This window comes from Sminthopsis crassicaudata, chromosome 3 (assembly GCF_048593235.1).
Source record: "Sminthopsis crassicaudata isolate SCR6 chromosome 3, ASM4859323v1, whole genome shotgun sequence".
NCBI classification, from domain to species: domain Eukaryota; kingdom Metazoa; phylum Chordata; class Mammalia; order Dasyuromorphia; family Dasyuridae; genus Sminthopsis; species Sminthopsis crassicaudata.
In genome coordinates, this window is record NC_133619.1 from 417,674,847 (window position 1) to 417,687,433 (window position 12,587).

Consider the following 12,587-nt stretch of genomic DNA (forward strand, 5'->3'; position numbering starts at 1 on the left):
GTCTATCTAGGTTGGTCTATCCAGAGCCATCTTGAGAATTTTGGTCCACTTTGGAAGTGAGACCAGGGATTTATAAGACAAATCAAACCAAGTTTTCCAAGCCAAATACAAAAGAACTTTTTGACTTTCAGAGCAACTAATTCTCCTTTTCCCCTTCAGGAGTTCTCTCTGTTTGTTGCTACAATAAGTAGTCATTGATGACCTCCAGTGAGGGAGAGTCATATTACCTCCTCCCAAGGCACTCCATTCCACTGTCAGGCAGTTTTAATCATTAAGAAGTTCTTGCACAGCAATGTTCTGACTCCAGTCTTCCAGAACAAGCCTATCCTTATTGTTTTAAGAGTTTTAAGAGTGGAAGTGATTTTTCTCCAATGCTAACAAGTTGAGCTCCCCAACCTGGCATGACCCCCACTGTTAGCCACCATTGATTAATGCCCCATTTAAATTTGTCAGTTAGCTTTTAAAAAGAAATAATTATTGTGAAGCTACAATAGTTAGTAACTATTTCTTTCTAAAATTCTTTCATATACCACCTCAGACTCTGAGAAGAATGGGCTTAAAATCAATACAATTTCAAATACCATTCATTACACCAGGTTCATTTCTCAGTGTGGAACAGTTTTAGGATGATAAGTCTGCATCTGCTACTGCTAGACTGAATCAAGCCAATTGTTCAGGACTTTGCTCCTCACTGTCTAATGTCTGACAAACGCCAGCATGTGTATCAATCAGCTCCTGGAATTCTGGTGACTCACCTCACTGACCTTTCAGAGCTCATAAGATCATAGCCATCTATAATGCCTTTTACCTAAAAACATGAAACAATAAGCACAATGGAGACAGAAACCATAGCAGAACTATGCATTCCTGGTTTCATATTTTCATATTTTACAGATGAGAGATGGCCCTAGGTCTCTCACTCGCTCAGAGGAATTTTGTAGCTAATTCTCTTCTGTTAGGGCCAGCCAGACTGGGAAAAAAACAAAACAAAACAAAACAAAACAAAAAAAACAAAACAAAAAAAAAAAAAAACAAAAAAACTAGAATTCAACATTTTGTCCTGGCTATCAATTGGCCTTTGATTTTATTCTTCTTCAGGCCCACAGCTAATCAGCAGTCCATCTCCTGATCCTGTCCTTGTTACAGAATATCTGCACAAGTTCCAAAATGGAGAACTTTCATCATTTCATTAATTCACTTTCATTAATTATACAATGGGGCTCTAGCAGCAGACTTCATCTTCCAAATGAGTTGTCTAACCTCCCACACATTGTCCTCTGTTCATTATTTTAAAATCAAACCTAAATCTTTCTCTTCCTGCTGCTTCCTCCAGTTATTCCTACTTCAGCTCTTTAGGCCAAATAGATGAGGTTTAACTCCTCTTTTTCATGACATTTGTCTCTACACTTAAAGACTATTCTCATTTTCCTTATAAGTGTACTCTTCTCCAGCTAAACCTATTTAATTCCTTGAATCAATCTTTATATGTCCTTTATCATTCTGTGATGCCTACTTCTATGTGCCCTTCAGCTTATCAATACTCTTCCTTAATGCAATATTCTGAATTGAATGCAATATTCCAGATATGATCTGTCTAGCACAAAATACAATGAGACTATCAACCTTTGTTTTGGATATTATATCTTTCTTAAGGTAGCCTAAGACCACTGTTTATAATCTACTAAAACCTCAAATTATTTTCATATAGTTTACCCCTATCTTATCCCTGTGAAATTGGTTCTTTAAGTGCATGACTTTATATCTATCTATATAAAATTTATCTTCAATCCCTAATTTTAGTCTTTTTGATATTTTTGTATTCCTGGCTCATCCAATGTCTTAGCTATTCCTTCAAGTTTCAAATCTTCTACAGACCTAGTCCCTTGAATAAGCTATTGTTTAAAATGTTGAACAACCCCAAGAATAGATCCTTGACATATATCACTGGAGACCTCCCAACAAGTTGACAACCACCAATTAATAACAGTTCATTGAGTCTGGAAATTTAACAAGTTCCAAATTCATTTAACAGTACTTTTGGCTAGCCTATACCATTCCATCTTGTATGCCTCTTTGTCAGTGGTGCAAAAATTGTCTAGTGATTGGAAATGTTCAAAAGGAGGCTGGATATTAATAGAAGTAGTTCCTCTATTAGACCGCTAGGTGGTATAATGATTAGAGCACCAGGCTTGGAATCAGGAAGACCTGAATTCAAATTCAACCTCAGATACTTGTTTACTGTGTGACACCTGAGCAAGTCATTTAATCTGTTTATTTTCTCACTTGTAAAATGGGAATAATAATAATAATAATAATAGCAGTTAACCTCCTGGCATAATGAAGATCAAATGAAATAATAATTCTAAATCACTTAGCATAGTATTTGGTCTATAGTAAGTGCTGTACAAATATTATACAGTTAAGATAGATGGAAAATTACAATTCTCTTCCCAAAGTAAGACTTTATGCTAATAAGTAAGCCAGAAATAGAACATCAACATGTTGGTATAGGTATTGTGAGAAATGCCAGAAAATTAGGTTTCCACAGTATTGCAAGCTTTGAGGTAGTGTGGGATAGTAGGTACCACTGACCAAGATGTTTTCAGAGAGTGAGAAGTTAAGGAAGGTTCCACAGAACAATTAAGTGATCAATTGAAGTCTTGAATAAACAAGGAAGTGGGGGGGCTAGGAAGGCTCAGATATATTCAGCCCCAAATTAAATCCCTGCTTAATAGGCTAATTGAATATTAAACAACACATCCTGTAGGAGGAGTTTTATGCCACTTTTGAACATAGGATATATGATGAAGGGGGAAACATAGTTTGAACATATTAAGAGGAAACATGTAGTGGGAGTATCAGAAAGACTGTAACCCAGATGAAACAGACTAATCCGTTCTCTAAAGGAAAGAGCTACGCTACACTAGCAAGTATAAAGGTTCCCCCATTTCTATGCTCATTGTTCCCTCTTCCAGAAGAGGAATGGAGCCCGCTGCTGGACAGAAATGTTAAGATGATTCCTTAAGATTCTTCTTTAATAATTTTTCCATGATATCTGACTTTCAGTGTCGAGTGTATTTCTAACTCTATACAAAAAATATTTGTTGCATTTAAATAAATTAGGTAAAAGCCAATTTTATGTGTTAAAAAAAGTTGAGTTCCATAGAAATGGAATTATTATAATTCTATGAGATTACACTTTATCCAAGGTGAAAAGAAGATGAATTTTAGTTAAATATTCCCTTATTATGTGACCAAATAACTAGGCAACAATGAAGCTATCAACCTAGCTATAAAGTGGCACTATATAAATCAGTAAACAGGTCAATAAGTAAAAATGAAATTATCTGTTTCTTTTCACATTACCTGCATCTAAAATACACTTCCAATAGTTTTCATTTGCTAAGCAAATTACTTCCAAGGACATGACGGCCATCATCTTCCGTTTATAACTTTCAGACTGCAACATTTCTGATGGAAGTTCAATAGAAAAATGTAAAATATGATTTTCTAAGATACAATTATATAATTAAATTTTTCTCTACACAAACAAAATGAAGTAGAAATGGAAGGGTGTCAAAATCATCAAATCCAAAAATCAATAAAGTTTTTACCTGTGCATGGTCTGTACAAGTGATAGATTAAGTTAGAATAATATGGTTTCTGATTTCTAAGGTCTAAGTTATTTAATCATCGAAAAAGAGAGGAGGAAGTAGCTTTACTATTGAAGAAATTACCATCCTCTTTGGCCTACATCATCTACAGTTATTTTCCAAATGACTCCAGTTTATAAGAATGCTGATTACTTCTCTAATTTGCTTGTTAAAATACAGTTCAAGGAACAGTCCAAACTATGTTATTGTCAATGAATATTTGTTCACTCTGCTTGGGATTTGTTGTTTATTGTTAATAAGATACTTTTTATGCCCTTGAGAAACTCATAATCCAAAAATGAAAATAACATGCAACAATATGTGCTTCTAATCAGTTCTTAAAGCAAGAGAAAATTGCATTTCTCTTTCCTTCCTCTATCCTCACCAATCTTCACCTTCATTCTTCTTTGATAATTCATGTGTGATTCCTCTAAAACCATCTGATGTCACTAAAACCTACATTTCTAAACTTAAATAAATTCCTAGACCTAAATTAAAAACCCAATTTCTCTTGGAAGTCATCCCTAATTCCATCACTCACAAACCCTTTAAATACTGTTGGTCACACTTAATAAGGGATAGAAGGTCTTTTAGACAATTGTGAAAGTATGACCATTCTCTATTCCTTCTGGTTACAATTCCCTAGTATCCCTTCCAGACCTAAATATATTATCCTATGTTGGTGGACATTGGCAAGCATCTCAAATTGAATATATGTAAATTGCAACTCTTTATAATTCTCCCTCAAATCATTCTTCTTACAAATATCCCTTTTTATATTAGGAGACCACCCTACTCCCAGAAAACCCAAGTTTGCAACTTCAAGCAACTTTGACATTTATCTCTCCTTTGATCTCCATAAAATAGTTGCCAAATCATATCAAACATATCTCCACAATTCTTATATCTTCTCCCTTTCTCCACTCTGATGACTAATACCTCAATTCAGTTATTCATCAACTAGACTTTTGCAATTATTTTCTAATTGGTCTCCCACATTCCAGTCTCTATTCTCTGTAACCCATTTCCACATAGCTTCCAAACTGATATCACTAAAACAGTTATACATATTTCATTCTTCTATTAAAAAAAAAGTGATTTCCTCATTTTGAGATTAAAATGTAAAGTCTTTATGTAAAGCCCTCCACAATCTGATTCTCATCTACCTTCCCAGTCTTATTTAATAATATTCCTCTTCTTGAATACTCCATTCTAATTATATTTCCTATATGCTATAATTCATTTCCTTTCTCTTTATCTTTGCACAGATTGTCCTTCTCCTGAACTTCCTCCTTCCCTCTGACTCAGAATCGAAGCACAATTCACTTGTCACCTCCAAGGTGAGGCTTTTTTCTGAATATCCTAGCTATTAAGACTACATTTTTTGAAATAACATTGTTTTATCTCATACACACTTCATTTATATATACTTACCTATGTATAGATCCTATGTTATCTTCACTAAGTATGATATTATAATGATGTCTGTAAAGCCAGAGACTGTTTTGTCAATGTTTCATAGTGACAAACATGATACAATACAAAGTGCAAGTGCTTAATAAATGTGGAATTTAATTAAATTGTGAATTGTGAATAAGAAACAAACAAAAAACAATTATGTTGCATTTTGGCTCAGTTTTTAAAGTTTTATTTTGCTAAAAGGCTATTTTAAAAATAACACATTTATTTTGCATCCACAATCTTCAGTAAGGCTCTGTACTCCAGGAGATACAGGGATATATTTTCAATGTATATTAAAACCTTTCCCTAATGTTTATGTGAACAAAGGATACAAACAGTTCTCAAAACTATTGACAACTATATGAAACGTTGTTCTAAATCACTAATAACTAGAGAATTGCAAGTCAAGATAACTCTGAGTTGTCCCCTTACATCTGACAAACTACCAAAAATTGCCAAAAATGGGAATTATCAATAAGAAAGGGACTGTAGGAAATAGGCACATAAATGTTTGAACTATGAATTGTTCATACTGGAAAACAACTTGCAATCATTCTAAGAAAGTGGCTAAAATGTCCATAGGCTTTGACCCAGGCATAGTACCTTCAAGTATGTACCCATGTACCATGTAAATGGTTAAAAAGATATATAAATATATGTGTAACATATATACATGCACATAGAGAAAAATGAAAGTAATATAAAAACAAAATATTAATTTTTTAATGTTAAATAACTTCATTATGGACCTTACTTCAGAATGAATGCTAATTATTAAAGTGCATAACAATTTCGAAATTTATTTGAAAAGAAAATATGTCTACTTACCTACCAAGGTATTCCATGCTGGGAGTTCAGGGATATTTAACTCGATAATATACTTCAAAACTTCTGTGTGAAAGTTTAGCACTGACAAATGAATTATATTATTTCCTTTGCTGTCTGTTTTGTTCCAATTAGCCCCATGAGAAAACAGAAAATGGAGAGTGTCTAATGCTCCGGATGTGGCTGCAAGTAATAATGGGGTACACGGATTTCTGAAAAACATAGCAACACCCTGTAATACCATGGCATAATAGGTTATAGAATGTTAATCAAGTTTGTTTTTTTTAATTTATCTATCTGATTCAAAGTGATATTTATATAAAATGCAAGTAATAAAAATGTTAGTTCAAATAATTTTAGATACTATTATAGTACTGTGTGTTCATCACAAAGCCTGAACCCAATCACTCTGACTTTCTCAAGAAATCCTGTCAACAAAGAAATCTCCCTTAGTCTGCTATTAATATGTTTTGACTACAAACTTGTTCCTTATTTTTACCTTTCTTATCTCTACTCTTAATTACCCTAATCTCTCACTCAGTCCAGTTCCACTTCACCCCTGATTCTATTTTCCTTAAATTTGCCTCTCAATCACTGCTGGTGCCTTATAGAAAGCCTATTCTATTGGAAAGTGCTTTAGTTCTGAGTCCACCTTATCCCCTACATCTGTCTCCTCTACCAATATCATGTCACTAACTGACTTCTTCTATGGAGACTTAACCTTTTTTTTTTGTCCCATAAATCAGTGCTATAGATTGTTCTCTTTGGATCACCAAGCTCAATTTTACTCCACTAAGAATCTCTATCATCCTTCTTTTCCTCATTTGAAGCCTATATCAATTATTCCACATTCTCTAAATTCTGTCCTACTGTTATCATACACTCCCCTCTATGACCCTCTTCAATAACTTTAAGACCTAAATTAAGGTGTTTATTTATATTCTGTTTCATCTCTTATTGTGCTCAGCAAATTATTTGTATTCACATTAACGATTTGACATCTTTGTAGTTTCTTGACCTCCTTGATTTTATTTGTAGTTCCCCACATCAAAAACATACCAGCAAGACCATGCCCTTGGCCTCAATGTTTAATCCCTTATATCTCCAAATGTGATAATTCCCCTTCTCTATCACAGGATCTTGATTGAAAGCTCTCCAACTTGCCAAGATTCATTTAACTAAGCTTTTTATAGTCACCTTTGACCTCCAATTATTTAACCTTTCCTGTTTAACCTATTTCCTAGCCTATTAATTATATCTAGTCATGACTACAGGTAACTATATTATGGTCAGCAATTTCAACACGGATTTCAATACATTAAACTTTCTTAACCCCATCCCCTTAAATTCCTGCAATATCCCAGTGCCAAACCCTGTATTTCACCTCCGGTTCATTTTTGTCATATTTATTTCTAGGAACACAGCTGTGTTTATATATAAAGTCAAGTCAATATCCAAGCTTAACCTACTATAAAGTCATGGTATCTATTGTGAACTGGGCTCTTACTATTGCTCTATAATCTTATATCCATTTCTTGTTGGTTATTTTATAGATTATTCACAATTTTCTCCATTTTATTCATCCAACTAATTATTTTTTAGTATGTAAATAGTACTATACTAAGTGTTGTGACATATCTACACATTTATTCATACACACTTTTATGCACACATATGTGTGTAAGGTTTAAACATGGCCCCATTCTGAATACCTTTAAAATCTCTTAAAGGAGATAATATATACACAATTTGTTATTTTGATTAATTTATTATTTAAATTATAGCACTATGTAAGCACTATTTTTTCCTTCTGTTTAACCTGTCTTAACTTCTTCAAATAATTAGATATTGCCTATCCATAACTCTCCATTTGTCCACTATTATCTGTCTCAATCCTGAACCAAACTTGCTATTCTCTTCCCACTCCTATTCATTTCATCTCTATTCTACTATTCATTCTATACCTGTCTCTCCCAGGAAATGACAGTTTAAAAGCAGAAGAAATAATTTCTGATTAGTGATCATTATGATCTTCTGAAGACGTATTTGAACTGGATCTTAGCACTGATTTAGCAGTGAATATACTTTGTTTCTACTCTATTGAAATCTTCTGATTCATCTTACCTCAGCATCTTTGTTCTGTACAGAAGTTTCTAATATTTAGAAACAAGGTAGAGGGAATGTCATGAGCTAACTCATGGTATGGGAATGCTTGAACAATATACAGGAATGGTTATTAAGTTTTCCCTCTGAATTAGGTTTTGTTTTTTGTTTATTTGTTTTACACCTTCTACTAACTACTACTAAACTACTAACAACAACAACCAAAATATATATATATATATATATATATATATTTATATATATCAATCATTTGGCCCTGCCATTCTAATGAGCTATATATAATCTGATTCTGTCCTTTTCACTGCCACATTTATCAAATACTCAGTTTATTTCTGCTTGCTCTACTGTCTCCCATTCCTATTATTTAATCTCATTTTCATTGTGATCATTGGTGATCACTTTTTTTCATTTTCCCCTCTACTAAAGTCTTTGCAGCACTGAATGTTGTTAACTGTGTTCTACTTCTAGAAATTCTTTGCTTTCTTCATATTAGATTGGTTGTTTCAGTTAGCTTTATCACAACTGCAATGGTTTCCTCACTGGCTCTTCCTATTGCTCATGCCCTTCAAGGCAAAAGCCTTTAAATGTAGGAATTTCCTAAGAATCAGTTTGCCTTCTACTTTTTAGTCATTACATTCTCTTTCTTGGAGATTTTATTCACTCATCACATAGTTTCAATGAACAAACTTTTACAAATGCTTAAGACTTAAATCTGTGTTGTTAGACCTGATCTCTCACTCAAGTTTTATTTCTGCATTTTTGATTACCTGTTGATCCTTTCCACCTGGATATGTTACTATCACTTCACATTTAAAAATCTCTAAAACAAAATGCATCACTTTTCCATCAAAATTGGCTCTTGACTTTTTTTTTTTTTTACTAATCCTCCCAGTTACCCAAGCTGAAAATTTTTGAGTCATGTCCCTTGAGCATGGCCATGCTGAACAAGAATATAAAGATGGAAATATTACAAAAATGAATTTATAGATTCAGTATAGTAACAATCAAAATACTAATAGGATGCTCATAGAAGCAAATAAGAGGTGATTAAGTTTAAGAAACAACTAGAAAATAATTATCTAAGGGGTTTGTACTACCAGATCTCAAATATTATATAGAAGTAATTATTAAAAGTATCTTGTACTAGATGAAAAATGGAAATGGGGTCAATTGAATCAAATGATTAATTCAGAAGCAGAATCAAACATGCAACAGACTTGAGTTGAATAAATCCCAAACCATAAAACAATATTTAATAAAGCTTCTTTTATAGCATTATAATTAAAAGTAAAATTAGATCTTTATCTCACACTCTGTAGTGAAATAAATTCCAAGTGAAACAGTGATCTATTCTTCTAATTAGAAAAAAAAATTAGAATATGGTGTGATGTACCTATTACCATTATGGAAAGGAGGAAAATTATTTATTCAACAAATAGAAGACATTGTAGGAGTCAAAATAGATGGATGTGGTTATGTTAAAATAAATTTTTAATAATAAAACATTGTAGTCTGAATTTAAAAATTAAAAATATTTGTTGTATACATTTCTGACTTTAAAAAGAAACTTGATAATATTTCTAACAAAATGACACAAGTTTTGAATAGAATTTATTTCTTAGTGAATGGATATGAACAGGCACTTCATGAAAGAAGAATCACAAATTACTTTAAATCACCTGAAAGTTTATTCACACTCTTTAGTTATCAGAAAAATGTGAATGTAAACAACCCTGAAATGCTATTTTGCATCAAGCAATTTGGTAAAGACACTTAAAAATTCTAAAATTCATTATCTATAGAAATATTAAAATTAGGCATAAAAGTATGCAATTAATAATGGAAATGTGGATTGATGCAATCTTTTTGTAAAGCAATGATAGAACATACTAAAAGACAGAGAATTGTTAAGGACTATGATTTTAAAATATTGAAAGCAAAATAAATGTAATTGTTAAAGAACATTCATGCCAACTGTGTTTATAATGGCAAACTATGGGAAACATCCTATGAAGCAGTCACTGGAGAAATGCTGAAGAAATTCTAACATACTTACATGTTGGAATTTAAGCTATTATAAATGAAAAAATATAGTTAATACAAAGAAATTTGTGAAAACATGAGAAGAACTAGAATAATATACATGATGACCATAAATATATATATATATCAAGATAATAATAATATATGAGACAATACACAAAAGAAAAAGAGAAAAGGTTATGGGAGCAAACTTTTTTCTTAAACATGTTTTTCTTAAAGATATTGTGTATGCCATATACCTTTCTGAACATGTTTTCTTGAAGTTACTGTGTATGACATATATAAATTACAAATAAGAGATTTATATTTTTATTACATTTTTAATTGTTGAACATGTGAATATTATTTTTTATTGATAATAATTTCAGGATGGAAAAATAAAATTTAGACATCTCTTTTTTTTCCCTTATCTATTCTATCCTTAATCCCTAAATCTGATTTCTTTGGAATATCCCTACCTCTCTCTTACCACTGTGACCATCCTGGCTCATGGCTGAGTTTTTGTGTAGCCTTCTAACTCATAATCTTGACTCCGGTTGCTCCTTACTCCAATCCATCCTGCACATGGTGCCCTAGTAATTTTAAAGCATCTCTTTTATAATTTGACTCTCATTTGGAAGCCCTCAATGGCATCCAGTTGCCTGCTGGTAGGGGCAACTTTACATTCAACCTTTTCAACTTTTTTTTTCCCTCTCTTTAGCTGAATACTTTGCATCTTTAAAATCCAACTCAAAACCCTCTTCCTCCAAAATGCATTTCCTGACAACTCCAACCTACACAGATCTCTCTCCCTTTCTGAATCACATTTGGGAAATCACTCTTATGAGTACATACCCAGCCTTCTCCAAGAATGAGTTTGATGAAAACATGAAATAAAACAAAATCATTCTGTGGTTAATTCCATAAGGAAAATGTTATAAATGGAATTGTAGGCAAATTAAGAGTTCTGGATTTGGGGTCAGAAAATGTAGATTCAAATCTTGCATCTAATACTCATAATATGTATGATTTTGGGCAAATCATTTCATTTCCTGTAGTCTTATTTTTTTATGAGGTGGATTAAACACTTTTTTGAGATCCTTTCAAAATCCAGAGGTATTACCCTATTTGTGACCATTTAATTAGAACCTCAGATAATAATCTGAGCAACATTATTATATGAGTTTTTTAAAACAATATCATATTAGGATTTATAATCAATGACATTTCTTTAAAATGAAATGGCTTCTGATTATATTATGTAGAATATACCTTTCTTTTGTTACTTAACTAATTTATGTACCCTAACAAGTTCTTTGGAAGGCATCTTTCCAATGTACACAAGACACTGAGAGCAGCTCTCAGCAAACTTTGATTTACTATTCTGTCTATATAAATATTTTGGCCTATACTATGTACATAATGAATCTCTCTAAAGTTGAAGTATGTGATCACCATTCTTTTTTTGTTTTTTATGTAGCATATGATAGTAGCTAGAATAGAGCTTGGAGTCAAGAGACTTGGGTTTGAAGCTTTTAGACACTTATGAGCTATGTGATCAAGTCATTAACCTTTCAAAGTGTCAGTTTCCTCTTTCGTAAAATAGAGATCATAACACCTACCTCTCAAGATTTTGAAGAAAGCCCTTTAAAGTAAAAAATAAATAGATTTAATAAGGACTTATTCTTTTAGAGAAGTATTTCTCATATTGAAAATTTGAAAATTATACAGTATATTAGAATTTTAATTTTTTCCCCACTTTAGTTAGAAGAAATTGAAGATAGTTAAGTACAGTGGATAGAGTTCTGGTCCTGGAGTCAGGAGGGCCTGAGTTCAAATTTGAACTAAGATACTTCTTTGCTGTATAATTTTGGCAAAGTCACTAAACTTATTTGCCTCAATTTCCACATCTGTAAAATATTCTGGAGAAGGAAATAATAAACCATTCCATTATCTTTGCCAAGAAAACCTCAAATGTGGTCATGAAAATTCAGATGTTACTAATATACAAAATAAAAACAAAAAAGAAACAATAGTTACATCTTACATTTTTTTCTTCTGCTTAAACAATCTTATTGGCATTATCACTTTAAACATCCTAAAAATCCTTCAATAGTTCCCCTATCGGCTATAAAATAAAGTCTAAACAATTTTTCAGTCCATGATCTGGTCCATCTTGGATGATATAGGCTACTGAATAGTTTCCCCTGTAGTCTCGCTGTTTTATGTCTGTCCTCATTCCAATCCCCCCTCCACAAAATTGCCAAAACATTGTTTGTTTGTTTTTTTTCTAAAGCATAGGTCTAACCATATCACCTCCACTATTCAACAAATTCCAGTGGTTCTTTATTGATTGACATATAACTTTTCTGTTTGACATTTAAGGCTCCTTCCTACCTTTACAATTTTTCTATAATATTCTTTCCTTCTTACACTGTGTTCTACACATAACTAGCCATCACACATGATGCTACATTTTCCATCTCCATGCCTTTGAAAAAA

At 32.3% G+C, this 12,587-nt stretch overlaps 1 protein-coding gene across 6 annotated transcripts in view; it reads right to left on the bottom strand.

The window, feature by feature from the left end:
* ANKAR (ankyrin and armadillo repeat containing) overlaps positions 1–12,587 on the bottom strand; it is a 111,998-nt gene that overhangs the window by 44,520 nt on the left and 54,891 nt on the right. For all 6 annotated transcript variants that reach the window (XM_074302880.1, XM_074302876.1, XM_074302877.1 and 3 more), the window contains 2 exons: positions 5,943–6,151; positions 3,367–3,471 (listed from right to left, as the gene is read on the bottom strand). In XM_074302880.1, the coding sequence (XP_074158981.1) occupies positions 3,367–3,471; positions 5,943–6,151 (314 nt within the window). The remainder of the gene's footprint in view (positions 1–3,366; positions 3,472–5,942; positions 6,152–12,587) is intronic.